The sequence below is a fragment of the Ctenopharyngodon idella genome, chromosome 20 (genome assembly GCF_019924925.1).
Source record: "Ctenopharyngodon idella isolate HZGC_01 chromosome 20, HZGC01, whole genome shotgun sequence".
Classification (NCBI taxonomy): domain Eukaryota; kingdom Metazoa; phylum Chordata; class Actinopteri; order Cypriniformes; family Xenocyprididae; genus Ctenopharyngodon; species Ctenopharyngodon idella.
The window spans coordinates 20,673,539-20,690,294 of NC_067239.1; the positions used below are offsets into that span (position 1 = coordinate 20,673,539).

A 16,756-nucleotide genomic window follows, 5' to 3' on the forward strand; every position below is an offset into this window, starting at 1 on the left:
TGTTTTCTAATCCTGCTGTGTGCAGCTGAGTACACCTTTCAGGTCTCTTGCCAGCTGTACTCATTGTACACTCTCAAATAGACTATTCATTTGAATCAAAATGGACCCAGCTATTGTTTATGTATGAGCAATTATTATTTTATCTTCAACAAGCTCACAGACACTGGTAAAGACAAAGAAGTACATAATTTAACCGGATACGTCCTGCTCCTAACATACCTGATATAGAGATGCATTTTTCCCCACACAATCTGTGCTTAGTCATTTTATTTATTATAAATAACAATTTTAAGCACTTCTCAATGCTGTGTATTGTTATGGCTTATTATTGCAGGGCTGTTGCACACTGCTTTAGGCCTGCAACCTGATGTTGACTGTGATGGACAGACAAGGTTTAAAGCAGATGCTTGCTGCAGCTATGTGCAAAATTGCCCTCCTTTACATCAGCTCTGCAGGAGTGCCTGTCTTTAAACCATTGATTTTATCTGCAGGAGTCCAGCAAGGAACGATCTAAATGTTTGGCGCTCGCGCTGGTTAAGGCACTTCTTGTGGTGGATAAAACTTCAGTGGGCAGAATATATAGATTAGATGTGTACAGATTTCATTACTATTGCTTGTATTTTAGCATTTTAATGTCAAATATAAAAGAAAAAGAGAGCAATTGATGGAGAAAGACTTTTCTAAACCCATTATGGCAGGTAACTCGTTATGTCTAAAACAGTTATTCTCAAGCAGGGGATCATGAACCCCAAGCAGTTCTTAAACAGCTTCCAAATGGTGTTTGGAAAGGATTTTGACTTCACTTTAGTGAACTTGTAAGCCTTTTTTTGCCTGTAAATCTTAACTTTGCTTTAAAATCTATAGAAATGCTAGTGTATTGGTTCATTGGAGATATTTCAAATATTTGTTGAGCTTCTGTTATTCTAAATTCCACCGTATAATGAATACATTTGACTTATTAAACATACCATCTGCATTTTATTTATAAATACATTTTCTGTTAGGTCTTGCAGAGAACATTTCTGTATGATTGGCCCTTGCAGAATGCAAACAAGCCCAGTCATGTCTTATTAAAGACAGAGGAATCTGTGTGGTGATGAACTATTTTTCTTGCACAGTGTCAATTATTTTTAATTTAGTTAATGATTCTTATACTGGCTTCTTTAATGATATGCAAAAGTTATCTAGTATGAGAATGAAGGAATGTAATTCTTGTTTTGTCTTGAAAAGAAAAGATACTTGAGTCTCTGATGGGGCTGTTGGGGATGCATAAGACCATAAATGTTGGGAAACCGGTCTAAAATATGGGCCTGGTGAAGTGAAAACCATTGCAAAATTTCTCTGAATGCTAATGAGTAAATACTTGAAGTGATGACATAGTTGCACAGGAATGCATTGTATAACCAAACAAAGGGCAATAAAAGTATGTTTAAAGAATGAATGCTTGTCCCCAAATCCTTTTTTTGTATAAAAAATAAAAAATAATGTCTCCAAGAGATCATGAAGGTGTTACCACTGCTACTGTTTGTATACGTGCATGTATACCCATTTTAAAGGGTTAGTTCACCCAAAAATGAAATTACTCATTATTACTGACCCTCGTGTCGTTCCAAACCCGTAAGTCCTTCGTTCATCTTCGGAACACAGATGAAGATATTTTTGATGAAATCCGAGAGGTATCTGAACCACACATAGGCAGCAACGTCATTGCACCTTTCAAGGTGCAGAAAGGTACTAAAGACATTGTTAAAATAGTCCACGTGACTACTGTGGTTCAACCTTAATGTTATGAAGCGATGAGAATACTTACATTGTGCTCAAAACAAAACAAAAATAATGACTTTATTCAACAATTCCGTCAGTATTGATAATGAGCCGGCATTCTGACGTAGGACCTGGAAGCACTAAACGTAAACAGCATATGAGAATGACAGGGAGAAGGTGGCAAAAAGTATTCTCGTCGCTTCATAACATTAAGGTTAAACGACTGTAGTCACATGGACTATTTTAACAATGTCTTTTCTACCTTTCTTGGCCTTGAAAGATGCAATGACATTGCTGCCTATGTGTGGTTGAGATACCTCTCAGGTTTCATCAAAAATATCTTCATTTGTGTTCTGAAAATGAACGAAGGTCTTACGGGTGTGGAACTACATGAGGATGAGTAGGTAATGACAGAAATTTCATTTTTGGGTGAACTAACCCTTTAAGGATATTCACATGCGAAGGCTGACAAACAGCGTTTTCCTCTGTCTGTTACTCCCATGCATTTAAGTTCATGTCCATCACAAAACTTCAGCTATCACACTGCATCAGTGTCTCAGTGAAGAAATAACAGTTGCTTTCTCATTATGCAGATGGGGAATTGTCTCATCATGACCAGGAGATCTCATTTGATATGATCATTCTGTTCAATGGCCCAATGAAGCACCAAATTGCATCAATCTCTCTTTTGTCAAATCATTCTTTCTGTTCAGCTTCCCAACAGTTTTCAACCACATGCTTCATGCTGCTGGAGAATGAAATGTTGACGTTTCACATTAGATGCTGTGTTTCCAATTTGGAGTGTGAACAAATTTTGCACACAGAAATAATGATCCTTCACTTCAGATCACTAATGAAAAGCTGACGAATGAATTTGTTGTTTTAAAGTGCGCATGTGAAGGTTGAACTTATCAAGCAAGAGATTAGACATATTTAAAGGAGTGATTCTCAAATGGTTATGCTTTAGGACCCATATTTTAGTGGCAAGTACCAAGTGTAAAAAGTTAAAAAACAGAAATTTACATATTTAGTAATGGTCATTTTTAAAGAGGCGTATTTTTGTAGTATAAGTGTTTGGTTACTGTAAATGTCTGAATTTGTAGTTTTTTGCTCTCAGCACCAAAAAATGATTGAACAAAACACATTGTGGTGAGCACAAAAATATTTATTCTTGTTTAAATATGTATATAGTGTGTGTGTTTTTTTTTAACTAGTATAGTTTTTTTGGTCATGGTTTTTAAGGAAGAGTGCGTGTCATGCGACCTGTCCACGTTGAAACTTATACCAAGTGATAGTTGTACTTAGACTTAAATAACATACAGGTGAATACTTTTCTCCTCTGTTTTTAAAAGTTAATATGCTTATTTATTTTTTTTATGCTATCTCCATAATTATGCGGTTTGCATTTAGCATTGTTTTCCCCTGCTGTTTGTGCAGAACAATTTTTAATTTGTGCACCAGTTGAGAACCACTGATGTACAATAGTCTTATAGATGGGTGTGGATAAAGTTAATAAACAATTAAATGAACAAAAGTTCTGGTGACTTGTTTCAAATACATTCAAAAACAGGCTAGCATTTTTATTTAACTACCTTACTGTCATGCAGTGCACAATCTATATACTTGCATACTGTGCTACTGTCTTCTGGTGAAATCTCTAACATTACTGCCCCCTGTCTTTAGCATGTGTTAAAGAAAACTCAGACATGTAAATCCATGTTACCATTTCTTTTCATGCTTAGATTTAATGGCAAAGGAAAGGAGAAGATATGGGTTTGTTGTGACTCAGACTTGAATGAGGTCACCTAGAGAAGTCTGCAGAGGGTGAGATGTTTGAGGTGCTGCAGGAGAAATCACACACTGTGAGGCCATATGGTGTAGAGGGAAGAGTGAAGAAGTAATGGCCACATTAAATCATACCAGATTACTGCAGTAAATCAAAATAATCTGTTTTTAATAAGCTTAATTAGCTGAAATGTTCCTGAGAGTTGGCCGCACACTGGGAATCTGAAACAAGAAGTGCTTTAACTTGTTGTATTAATGTCAGGAAGCGACTTTATGGGGCAGTATGAAACATTAAAGAGGTTGGAAGATAGATATGAAGATAAGAGCTGAGAAATCATGATCAAAAAGCTCAAATTACAAGAAATGAAAAAAAAAGGGAGTAGAAGAGACCACAGCATGCGAGAAAGAGACAGATAAACATGTAGGAGAGGAGGAGAAGGAAAAATGGAAGGGCAAGCGAGTGTGAGAAAGAAAAACACCAGGGGGCTTGACTGAGCAGGCTGATTAGAGATGCGGTTTGATGTCAGGACCAGTGCACATTTTGTACCTAATAGAGAGGCATTGATTTCAATGAAAGAGTTGAGTGTTCATGCATCTTTCCTTTATCTGAATCAGAGACAAAAAAAAGAGAGAGAGAGAATAAGTGAGGGGGAGGGAGATGTGGCATGTCAGAGCGTGTGATCCTTTGCCATTGAATAATTCACTCTCCGTGCATTTAAATCGTGAGGAGGCTCTTAGTTTCTTAGAGCTGAATTGCAAACTCAAATCACCTCACGTCTTCACCATCACTGAAGCAGGGAGCTCGTCTATTCACAGCTTATGTAAGAGGAGGAGAGAGCTATTGGTGAGATAAATTAAATGCAAGTAAGTAAAATATGACTGAGGTTGGTGATAAAACCATGCTGTAAAACCAAACAGTGAAATTAATTAAATGAAATTAGTTTGTTTCACTCAAATAATAATTAAAAAAAAGTTCATTGTACTTAATAGAAAAAAGTTGCGTGAACTCAAATTCATTGTAATAAGCTGAACTAAGGCCTGGGACACACTAGACGATTTTCAAATCTTAACCGATTTTAAAACTCTGGGAGACAACAGACATAATGACAGTTTCAAACGTTTTTAGCATTATAATCCTCTGAACGCACACACTAGATGATTTGACCGTGACTGCAAGACCACACACCTGTTGGTTGTAGGAACGATTTCACAGTGACACGAGATCTCGCGGAGACTCGAGAGATCAAACGTGACTTGAGAAGAAAAACAAATGGAGGACAATTGACATTGTCAGCTAGCTCTCCTGTTACGCGTTCTGCTTTACAGTGAAAAACAAAACAGAAAAAAAAGGGATATGGGTGATCTTCTTTCTCAATACTCCACTTTTGTGGCATGTTTGTGGCTGCCAAGTTTCAGCTAAAGAAGCGCGCAACATTCGGTAGATGATGCTTCCTCACTCTCATTGGCTATCGCGGGTATCACGTCAGAGGCAGCCCGATCACGAGTCGAAAATATCAAACATATTTAATGTTTGTTTGTTAATGTCAGTGAGAGACACCTGTGCACCACACTGGCCTTGCTCCGCTTCCACAGTTCTACTAACTTAAAAAATAGTTTACTTAAATGTTTTGAGGTAATAAGTTTTGAGTATTCTGAACTTTTACAGCACAGGATGCACATTTTTAAGTGAACGAATCTGAATATTTTTAGTTATTGTCATAGTTATTCAACGCTTACAAGGAGAATCAGTCTTTTTGACGTTGTAGGGCATTCATTCAAATGAACTAACTCCAGACTTGATTCTCAATGTCGTCTCAGACTTTTGGACTCAACTGTAACGTCATTTGGAACTTCTTCTGTTAAATACTGGACTCTGATTTGTCAATAGCAATAACACTGTTTATCAGACCGCTCCTCTATTACTTTCTTGTCTCTCATCATATCACACTGCACACTCACTCTTGCTTCATTGATTGTAGTGAAAATTCTATAATACTGTAATACTGTTTCAATGTTCGTCTTGTTGCTAGGATGATTTTGTACATTGCAATGGACTTTTTTCTTAGTGGCAGCTTTAAGATAAACAAGTAAAATTTTAAAACAATCTTAAAAAATCGAATGTGTTTATTTGTTGGGTAGGTAACTGTACATTATCCCTTACGTATATATTATAGTTGATTAGGATTCTACTCACAGTATAAACATTAATATTTAATATAAATCTTTGGGGTTCAAAACCTGTGAAAAAATGCTTTCATAACATGTTTCTTTGGTTATGAGAGTCTGTAGTGCATCCCAGAGAACAAAGTAGAGTAAAAGAAGAGGATAGATTGAAAATAGACTCTATGTCTCTGAGTTATCTGCAGTGAAATGGAGTCCAGTCAACAAGACACTGAGTGAATCTGTAATGTCACAGGTCTCTGAGCTCAAACCTCATGGCACCAGGATGGGGAGATAAGTCTTTTTTTTCTTTTTTTTTTCAAGGACAGACACATTCTCCAAACAGGATTATTCCACATCCTGTCCTGAACTCCTTCATATTTATTATAGGTTTAATGTGTAAACTTTAGGAAGTGACCATTAAATAATCCCACTGCATTGCAGGTTTTTCTTTGGGATTTACAATTTTTTTGTATACAATGAGTTTGAGTCTTTGTCATGTGACTCTACACATTGCAGTCATTTTCTTAATAATTTTTATTTTCTCGTTTTTGTATTGAAAAACATCCTTAATTATAGACTTTTTGTTAAATGCATATTGAATTAAGATTATTTTTCTTACCACATATTTTTCCCATTTTAACCACGCATCTGACAAAATGTGGTGAAGCTTATGCTTTGAAAATGAGTGCACAAGCCATGCTATTTTTGTCCAATGAATTTTTATTTCCTGGGTTAATTAGCCATGGTGAGAAACTGTGAACTAGCAGTACATCTTTGTGTTAATGAATGCAGCCTTCTTACAAATGCTGTTACAAGAATATCACTAAGCTGCTAGATTTAATCAGTAGCCTTATCATCTACAAAGATAATTCATAAGTGCCCCTCATCTGATCTGCATCTATGGGCACAGTTACTGTAAGTCCTTTTTCCAATCTGTTCTCTTGATATCCAGCAGCATTTGTAAGGGTATTATTAATTATTATAAAGGGTTTGTTGCAACTTGACACATAATATTATCTGTAATTATTTGCAGCAAACTGAATTATGCACAGTTGTTTACATTTTCACACAATCATTTGGTTGTTCATTTATAGGGATGCACAATATATTAAGATTCTGGCTGATACCAATGAGAGTATTTTCATGTTATTGCCGTCGATAGCTCAAAAAAGGCTGATGTTAAAATTCAATATTATTTTGTCAGAGTAAATGAAAAATAAAACTCTAAAAACTAAAATCAATCATTTCAAATGCTACAAGTGGATTTAGCCATCACAATATTATAATATACAGTATGAAGATGAGATTTAATAAACATAACATTTAACAGCATTAAAAAAGCGACAACTGACCTACAATATATATTGTGCATCTCTGTTAATTTATAATTGATAAGCAATAACACCCTATCAGACAATTTGAATTATGATTAAACATCTCACAAAATGCTTTTAATTCTCGATGTTATGTTTGCATGATAATGGTTGGGATTTTTGATGTATATGACTTTATGAATCCATGAGAGTGACTTCTAATAGCTGCAGAAACGTTGATGATTTTTTTCTTTGATCCACAGAGAGCATAAACCATGTTAAAGAGATAATCCCTATCTCTACACTTCATATTCTTAATTCTTCCCCATACCTTCCAAACCGCCTCTCACCTCGAGCTTTCTAATAAATGTACTAAAGGTTAACATACACGAGGGATTGTAGAGACGAGTGAGTTTTAAAATAAGCCCTCACTTCCAGTTATTCCTTTCTCTCTAATCTCCTCTTGTTTATTCTTCCTCATATTTTGTACTGTCTGTGGGAGTGAATATTCTGCACTGGAGCTCAGGGATTTGAGGGGAAAATCCTCACTGTGCTTGACTGGACTTTACCCCGTGGGTATTTGGCTCAGACCGTGAAGCTAAGCAAAGCGCACGATTCCTGCAGTACTCCATCAGTGGCTCCTATCTGTAGGTTTAGCATATAGACTTGTGCTGCAGTGTGCGCAGCTGCTCGAGTGAGAATGGAGGCGGTTTGAGACATTCAGTAAATCTCACATACACGCTCTCTTCAGCCTTTTGTGTTCTATATGACTTTACACTTTCCATACATGCCATATGACTCCTTTTGAGACCCTCCCGTGTTCCTGTTTTTTTTTTTTTTTCCTTTGGTATTATAAAATGTTCTGTTGTAGTCCTGTGCAAGCATCTGGTATCTCCCTCTCGAGTGAGGATCATGTCTCTCATCACATTAACTGCTCATACTGTGATGAAAACCCATAACGTTCAAATAGACAAATGATCCTAATGTGTTTGGAATTAAAGATTGTGGGTGTCCTGTTGACAGAAATTTGCTTTTGAGTGTGTGTGTGTGTGTGGTTAATAATACCATCCCATCCTCAACAACAAAGCTCAACAATTTTTTTCCCATTAAGTTTCACTTAGATTTTTAAATATGTTATTTCCTTGTGTAAGCCTCATTTACGCACATTGACAACGAGCTCAGTTTTGCATTTTTTATTATTATTTTTTATATATATAAATATTCGGTGTGTGTTTATATGCATAGCTGGACATAACTCTTCTTTTTACAGGATATTATTGAGGTTAAAATGTATACATAATGCAATTTCATCCACTGTCAAGGAGCTGTCTAGACCAGGAGTTCAATTTTGAAAAGAATTATTCCCCATCTGCCCTGGTTCATCTAATCATTTGACCATACTGATGAATTAAGTGGCCTTATTATTTTGTATTTAGTTTCCTGTAATCTTTGTTTTCCCCTCAACTCTTTGCTGTAGGCTTACTGCAGACTTGTATATAATTATTTTTTTAAAGAAATTAATACTTTTATTCAGCAAGGATGCATTAAATTACTGACAGTGAAGACATTTATAATGATAAAAAAAAAGATTTGTATTTCAAATAAATGCTTTTCTTTTCAACATTCAATTTATCAAAGAATCCTAAAAAAAAATGTGTTTGCTGAAGGATCATGTGACACTAAAGATTGGAGTAATGACTGCTGAAAATTTAGCTTTGCCGTCACAGGATTAAATTCCATTTTAAAATATATTAAACTAAAAACCATTAATTTCTGTTTTCTATATTTCTTTAATTTGCTATAATCTTCAGTATAACTGTGATCATAAGAGACTTTTTTTCAAAAATATTTTTAAAAATCTTGCCAACCGTAAACTTTTGAATGGTAATATTCACTTCATGTCCGTTTGTTGATGTAAGATAATGTAGTCAGTTTGAGTTAGTGATATTAAATCATTTTTTGACTTGAATAAACCAGCTTATTTAGATGACGCAAATTTTTAGGTTACCTGACAAAACATTTTTAAAATGAAATGGTAATTATAACAGTGATTTTGTCTTATGGCTTCCAATGAAACATGGATGGTAACAGTTAGGGAGACAAATTATCGGCTCGCAAACTTTATTAAACTGCCACCAATCAAGGCGCAATGTTTCGTTTTTGCAATTATGCAATTACATGTGTCAAAATGTGTGATGGAGTGAAGACATATACCTATTTTCCATATGCTTTGTTTGCACTGCACTTGGAGAAGAGAAACTCACATCTCTCTGATACGCTTGTAATATCAATTAACAACGACGTGTTCAGTTTAGTCCTGTAGACACGTTATCACTTTTTTTCAAGACTTAATTTGCTTGTTGAATGTGGCTGTCACTCCTGTAAATAACCAAACTCTGTGTTCAAAACAGGATTAAGCAGAAGTGACAACCGTGTTTACCTGCACATGGCCTCAGTGACTTTTTAACCACACAACAACAAATCTCATTCCCCTAGTCAGAGCATTCTGGCCACTCTCAGCTCTGCACTGATTGATTTGGCAAGAAACATTGTGGTCCCACAGCCTGGCAGTGGAGTACCGCTGTTCTCCATAATCGCAGTGAAACAAACGCCTCAGCAGCCCTCAGGGCAGCCCGTTTGTCTGTATAGATCAGTGTGCCAGATGGGAGTCCATGTTCTGGGATAAGGAGCAAGCTAATGCATCATCCCACTGTTGAGAGCCCTAGCACCAGAAAAGACTCCTGCAGTGTCATAGATTGCAACAATTAGTTTAAAAGGAATGCAAGTGGGTCGTTTTATATAATATTCACACTGAAATCCCTACTAAAGTTTGGCATGTTATTGGCAAGCGAATGGGCTGAACTTAGTGTATTTAGGTTGAGACTAGTGTATTTCTGTCTTTGGTTGTAATAGTAAAGCAATTGCCAATAATTAGTTGATTCAGTTATAAATAATGATTCAGTTATTTGGTTTGATATGAGAAGTCTAATAGTGCAGTGTGGAACTTTATATTTCACATTTGCAACTTTGTAATTGTGACTTTATATCTCATAATGTGACTATTTGTTATTTTAAACTTTATCTCACAATTACCTTTTTATATTTGACTCTGAAGCATAAATGGGCTTCCGTATAGATCCCCAAGCAAAACGTATCAATAATGTTCACCTGTCTTTATCTGTGCTCATTTCTTGTTGTGTTGTTAATGTATGATTTCCTGCAGAACAGTTTAAATTAGGGTTTTATTGGATTGCCAATAATGATTCAGTTGTTTGGTTTGATATAAGAAGTCTAATGGTGCGGTGTGGTTCTAGAGCTGTTTTGGATATGGACCCAATATAGTGTGGATAATTAGCATGGAAATGTCTACAAATGGTCAGTTCTGTTTAAACAGATTGAACAGATTGATTTTTGGCTTTCTTTGGTTTGTTTTCCAGGCATTCCGATGGCCAATTGGGAGTCAAGTGGATGGGGACGAGATGCTGGAGATCCAAGTGTTTAATTACAGCAAAGTCTTCACTAACAGGTATGAGAATTCAATATATTTGCTATGTGACCGCAGATCAACTCAAAAAAGTTTGCAGCCTATTAATATACTTGCTTCTGAATCTATAGTTTTATTGACGGACATCTGTATAGATTTTAAGAGGATATGATTAGAAAATACAATATAATCAATAAACATACAAGGATTATTGCAGTCTAAAATGAATCTAAAAAAGATATTGAGTGGAGCAAGGCTATAAATAAAGCCTAAAAACATTTCCATTTAGTTCAGGTAATTAACATTCATGGCTTCAACCTGTGGTCTCCAAACAAACTCTAGCAACAAAGCATTGGCTGTTTAAATATTCTCTTAGACAAACTAAGGCTTGTTTGTTTAGCAATAAGTCTTTGTTATTTCCATCTGACCATACAGGACCTCATAACTCATAAATTCTCTTTGTAATGCTGGTTTTCATATGCTGTTTGATAGTCCAGTAGCAGTGTAGATGATTTGAGCCTTTTGGGTATTTTGAAATGTTGCACATGATAACAGGAGGGGTGGCCCACCTAATCATAGCCTTCATAATAATAATAATAATAATAATAATTTTATGTATATGTATGTGTGTATATATATATATATATATATAAAATTTGGTAACACTTTTCAATAAGGTTTCATTAGTTAACATTAGTTACTTTAGTTAACATGAACTAAGAATGAATAATACTTCTACAGCATTTATTAATCTTAGTTAATGTTCATTTCAGCATTTACTAATACATTATTAAAATCAAAAGTTGTATTTGTTAACATTAATTAATATACTGTGAACTAACATGAACAAACAATGAACAACTGGATTTTTACTCCCCATTAACAAAGATTAATAAATACTGTAACAAACGTATTGCTCAGTTAGTTCATGTTAGTTAATACATTAATGTTAACAAATGAGACCTTGTTGTAAAGTGCTACCTATAATTTTTATATCATATATAAATATATATTATATAAATACATTCATATAATATTTTCCAAATATTATTTTAATAATTTCTTTTGACTTTAGTAGAGTGGTAGTATAAAAGTGGTAATGGTAGTATTAAAGGAACATTCCACTTTTTTAACTCTCCTAGAGATAAACAGTTGAGTTTTACTGTTTTCGAATCCATTCAGCCGATCTCCGGGTCTGGCGGTACCACTTTTAGCATAGCTTAGCATAGTTCATTGAATCTGATTAGACTGTTAGCATCTCGCTCAAAAATGACCAAAGAGTTTCGATATTTTTCCTTTTTTAAACTCAACTGTTTAACTCTAGGGGAGTTGGAAAATGAGCCTATTTTCAAAAAAGTGGAGTGTTCCTTTAATTAATGCCAATTCTAATTTACACTTTATAACATTCCCGAGATATGAAAAAGAGAGCAAGTACAGAAAAGAGGTCCACCCTATCAGTTCCGGTTATAGTATTTTCTAGAAACTTGTTGATGGGGTGCAGTGCAGTTTTTTTTTTCAGAACCTGTACCTGTCAGTATTCACTCTGTGAAGTTGTTCTCCCACTAAACTCTGAAGGAGTGCTATGGTGTTTTTCCATCCACCGTCTTCCTCCAGAGGTGGTGGATAGCCTGACAGTCATTACTAGCTGTTCTCCACTGAACAAATTTTGTGTCCTGAAAGGTGTGACACTTCTGCTGATGCAGACGTCAGTGCGAGTTGGTGTGTGCGAGTGTATGTGGTTAACTTGGTCTGGCTACATCAACATGACTAAGTAAATAAACAGCTGTTGTGAGCATCAGTAGAAAAATCTATCATGACTATTAAGTTATTTTAATTGTAGTACAATCAATGGTCAGCACTTTGTTTTGTTACCATAGGCATTGTTTTCAGTTCAGAGACATCTTTTGTGGCGTGAGTGACACCTGTGAATAGGCTATCACAATGTATAAGAAGAGCATCTGCTAAATAATTCACATGCCCCTGTGACATATGTCAACCGCGCCACTCATTAGCTATTTGTTTGTTATTTACAGATGTAATTTCTATCCATCATATGCATTACGTAGCTGACCTGATCCTGATCTTTGCAAACTCAGTAGATCGGGACAAAACACCAGGTGTGAGACTAATGTGTAGCTCAGAAACTCTATCTTCCTTATGCCAGACATTACAGTTATACAGTACATTTAGAGATGAACATTTCGCCAGTAATTTAGAATTAATGGTGATTCATTTAACATTGCTGTTGGTGTTTCATGACCAACTGACCACCAGGTGGTGACGTTGTAGATGACTGCTATAGCTTTAATAGGATGCCATTCTGCAATTAAAGATGATATGAGAAGAAATCAAATAAATAATATATAGTTTGGGGTCAGTAAAGAAAAAGAAATCGATACTTTTATTCAAAAGTGTGATCAAAAGTGACATTAAAGACATTTATATTGTTACAAAAGATATCTGTTTCATACTGTTCATTTGTTCATCAAATAATCCTGAAAAAAATATATCACGTTTGTGATAAGTGAGTCACTGTGTTTTAAAAAGTATTGGTGAGATAGTTTGGTTTAGAAGTAAGCCTGGGTGTGATTTAATGTAATGTTTTATGTCAGTGGATGTATATCAGGAATTGGGGTGCAATTTCATGCATTTAATTTAGTGATATCACTAGAAGGGAGAGCTGTGCAGAAGAGAACACTGCGGCTAACAGGATCCGTCACTGATGACTGCAGAACTGCAGAGAATGTGCAGAAGAACTTTAAATTCCAGCTCAGAATTCCAGGCCCCTCATTATATTACTCACTAACGAAATGAAAACTCCTGCCTGGTATTTCCTCTGTATTAGATACATCCCTGCCGTGACTGTGAGTTATTTTTTCCCATTTTCAACAGAAGAAATGCTTATTATCTTCCTCTAAAGTGGTTATGGTCTTCACAATAACAGTACATTTTTAAAATATTTAAAAAAACAATTAAGTAGTAAAAATAAGTCAGAAATACTTAAAATTATCATTTAGGACACAGATTACTATGATCTCATCTGAAATCAACTTGCATGAATCATAAGAAGTCTAAATTGGTATCAATATACTGTAAAAAAAACAATCATATAAGAAAAATGGAAAAGAAACATGGAAACAACTGCTGTGAATTCTCTGGTTCTGACCTCTCCGATAAAAGAGAAGGGACTTGACAAGGCAGGACGCAGTAAATTATGGAGCAGATGAAAGTCAATTGTCTGTTGTTTGTTGAGAGGATCAATAATGTATGTGGGGTCTTTAGAAAAGTTGATCGGGAGCCAGAACCTGATCTAGGATCAGTGAATTATTCACCCGTGGATGCATGCAGTTCATAGACGGTCACAAAGCCATCATTTCACCACTGAACTGGGCGCATATCAATCACAATGGTCTCTTTTCCTTCATCGAGTCCCTCTGGATGAACAATGGTGCTGAGTGTGTCATTTCACATCTGAATACAGCTGTAGTTCAGAGGCAGGTGCTAAAACTGTTAGCGGTTTGACTTGTTTTCTCATCAAATTCACTGACTACATGGATAGACCCGCCTGTCTTTCTCTTCCAGACAGTGATGCAGTAATAGACAAGAGAGTGTATGTAAGCTAACTACATGTGGCATTTAATTGGTCAGTCCAGAGTTCCTGATTGCTTTTGTTCACTGCCTGTCACTTTTCATACAGAGAGTTGAGTTAACAAGCAGAACAAAGACACATCCCTATTTCCCATGTGTTTGTTAATCTTCTTGTGTCTAGATTTGTGAGTATGTATGCCTCTAAACTCACAACAGACATTGTGGTTACATAAAAAGCATGTGTTTGTATGGATAAAGTGATTGCAGCTTGTAATAAAGAAATTAAACTGCCCTTTTTGTTAGAAAATGTTTAAATGATTCACAGAGGGGACAGTATTCAGATATTATACTGTATGTGGAATAGTGATTAAACAAAAAGGTATATTTTAATAATGTATATTTTTTTTTAAACAATACATCCAATTTGCTAGTCCTTTCAAGATATTTTTTCTTTAATTCTGTTAAAAGTGCACTCAGTATGTTTTTCCTAACAGGCAATAAATAAATAATGCTTTTGAAAAATGTTAAAAATCATGTAAACCCAAGTCCAGGTATTTTAGGTGCCTAATAAAAGCCGTAATCACATGTCCAACTGAACACTATTGTCAAATACTTTCACTCACAGATTTTTTTAAAAAGAAATTAATTATTCAGCAAGGACAAAATATAATGGCTATAAAGACTTTTACATTGTTACAAAAGATTTTCAAATAAATGCTAATATTTTAAACTTTCTGTTCATCAAATAATCCTCAATAAAATGTATCATGGTTTCTAAAAAAAAAATATTAAGCAACACAACCATTTTTAACTGTGAATATAGTGAGAAATGTTTCTTGAGCACTAAATCAGCATATTAGAATATTTTCTGAAGGATCATGTCATGTTATAGACTGGAGTAATGGCTGAAAATTTTATTTGCCATCACAGGAATAAATAACATTTTAAAATATAATAAAATAAAAATAAATTGAATAATATTTCACAATATTTCTGTGTTTTTGACCAAGTTAATGCAGCCTTAGTGAGCATAAGAGACTTCTTTCAAAAACATTTTAAAAAATCACTAACACTTTACAATACATTTCATTAGTTAACATTAGTTAACTACATTATAGTTAACATGAACTAATAATGAACAATACTTCCACAGCATTTATTAATCTTTGTTAATGTTAATTTCAGCATTTACTAATACATTATTAAAATCAAAAGTTGTATTTGTTAACATTAGTTAATGCACTGTCAACTAACATGAACAAACTATGAACAGCTGTATTTTTATTAACTAACATTAACAAAGATTAACAGTTACAGTAAAAAAATTATTGCTCATGGTTATTTCATGTTAGTTAATACATTAACTAATGTTAACTAATGAACCTTATTAAAGTGTTATTAAAAAATCTTACCGATCATGACTGACTGCTAATAGCAGTAGCAGTAAATGTAAAAATTATTAAAAAAAATAATAAAACAGTTGTAAAGACTTCTCTATGTTTGAAGTTTATCATATTCGTCTCAGCTGTACATACTTCAAATATTCAATACATTTGGTTACACTTTATTTTACAGTGCCGTAGTTACATTGTAATTACTCAAATAAGTACTGAGTACTATTAATTAACTACATGTACTTACTATAGAGTTACAGTTAGGGTTAGGGTTTGGTTTAGGGTTAGTTACTTGTAATTATGCATAATTTACTGTTATTACTATAGTAAGTACATATAGTAACGTGCAACTATGGCACTGTAAAATAAAGTGTTACCATATATTTTCATGTACAGAGACACGTATTTGTGTGTGTGTGTGTACAGTATGTGTGTTAAACAGTGTTGGTATTTTTCACATGCTCTTTGTAGCTGTCACAGTGTATCTCCCTCACTGCAACCTCACCACCCTTACAAGCTCAATGCACATCGGGTCAGACCAAAGTGTCAGATTATTTAACACAACTGTCTGTCTGAACTTTTTTTTGTGTTCGCAGGTTAATTGGCACTTTCCGCATGGTTCTGCAGAAGGTGGTGGAGGAAGGTCACTTGGAGGTGTCTGACACTCTTATTGACGACAATAACACAGCCATACGGGTGAGACGTGAGGTTTGCAGACAGTGTGTGCGCATGTTTTTGTTCTGGTCTGACAGATCAGAAATGCTCTTTTTTCATATAACACACCCACTCACAAAAACATCCATTCACATATTTCACCACAGGGTCTAGCTTTGCACAACTTGCACGAAACCATCGTTGTCATGGTTACATGTCTACTCTGAGGCTATAAGGGACTACTCAGATAACTCTTTTATTTTCTCTCTCCCTCTCTCTCTCTAATATCCACTACCATTTCTATAGGGGTCCTGCTCATCTCTATGTGTCAAGATGCTCGATAATAAAGGAAATGTATCGGTGTAGCATTTATAATTTACACTGCAAATGTGGCACAGAAGCATTTCTGAAGTGGCATTTAGGTGTCTTTACACAGACTTTTTAATGCTGCTCAGAGGTGGCATAAATGCTTTACACAGCAATTTCAACTGTATACTTTGACACTAGGGACTGAGGTGGGTCAGAGCAGGCATAGTTTGGTCTGGCTTTTATGCAGCATTATGTCTTTACATAGAATTTTGAGCAGGCACAGAGCAGCGTTAAGTCTGAGA

The 16,756-nt window shown here is 35.0% G+C and overlaps 1 protein-coding gene across 9 annotated transcripts in view; it reads left to right on the top strand.

Annotated features, from left to right (window-relative positions):
* otofa (otoferlin a) overlaps positions 1-16,756 on the top strand; it is a 66,074-nt gene that overhangs the window by 10,710 nt on the left and 38,608 nt on the right. For all 9 annotated transcript variants that reach the window (XM_051876275.1, XM_051876276.1, XM_051876279.1 and 6 more), the window contains exons 3-4: positions 10,463-10,551; positions 16,088-16,187. In XM_051876275.1, coding sequence (XP_051732235.1) covers positions 10,463-10,551; positions 16,088-16,187 — 189 coding nt within the window. The remainder of the gene's footprint in view (positions 1-10,462; positions 10,552-16,087; positions 16,188-16,756) is intronic.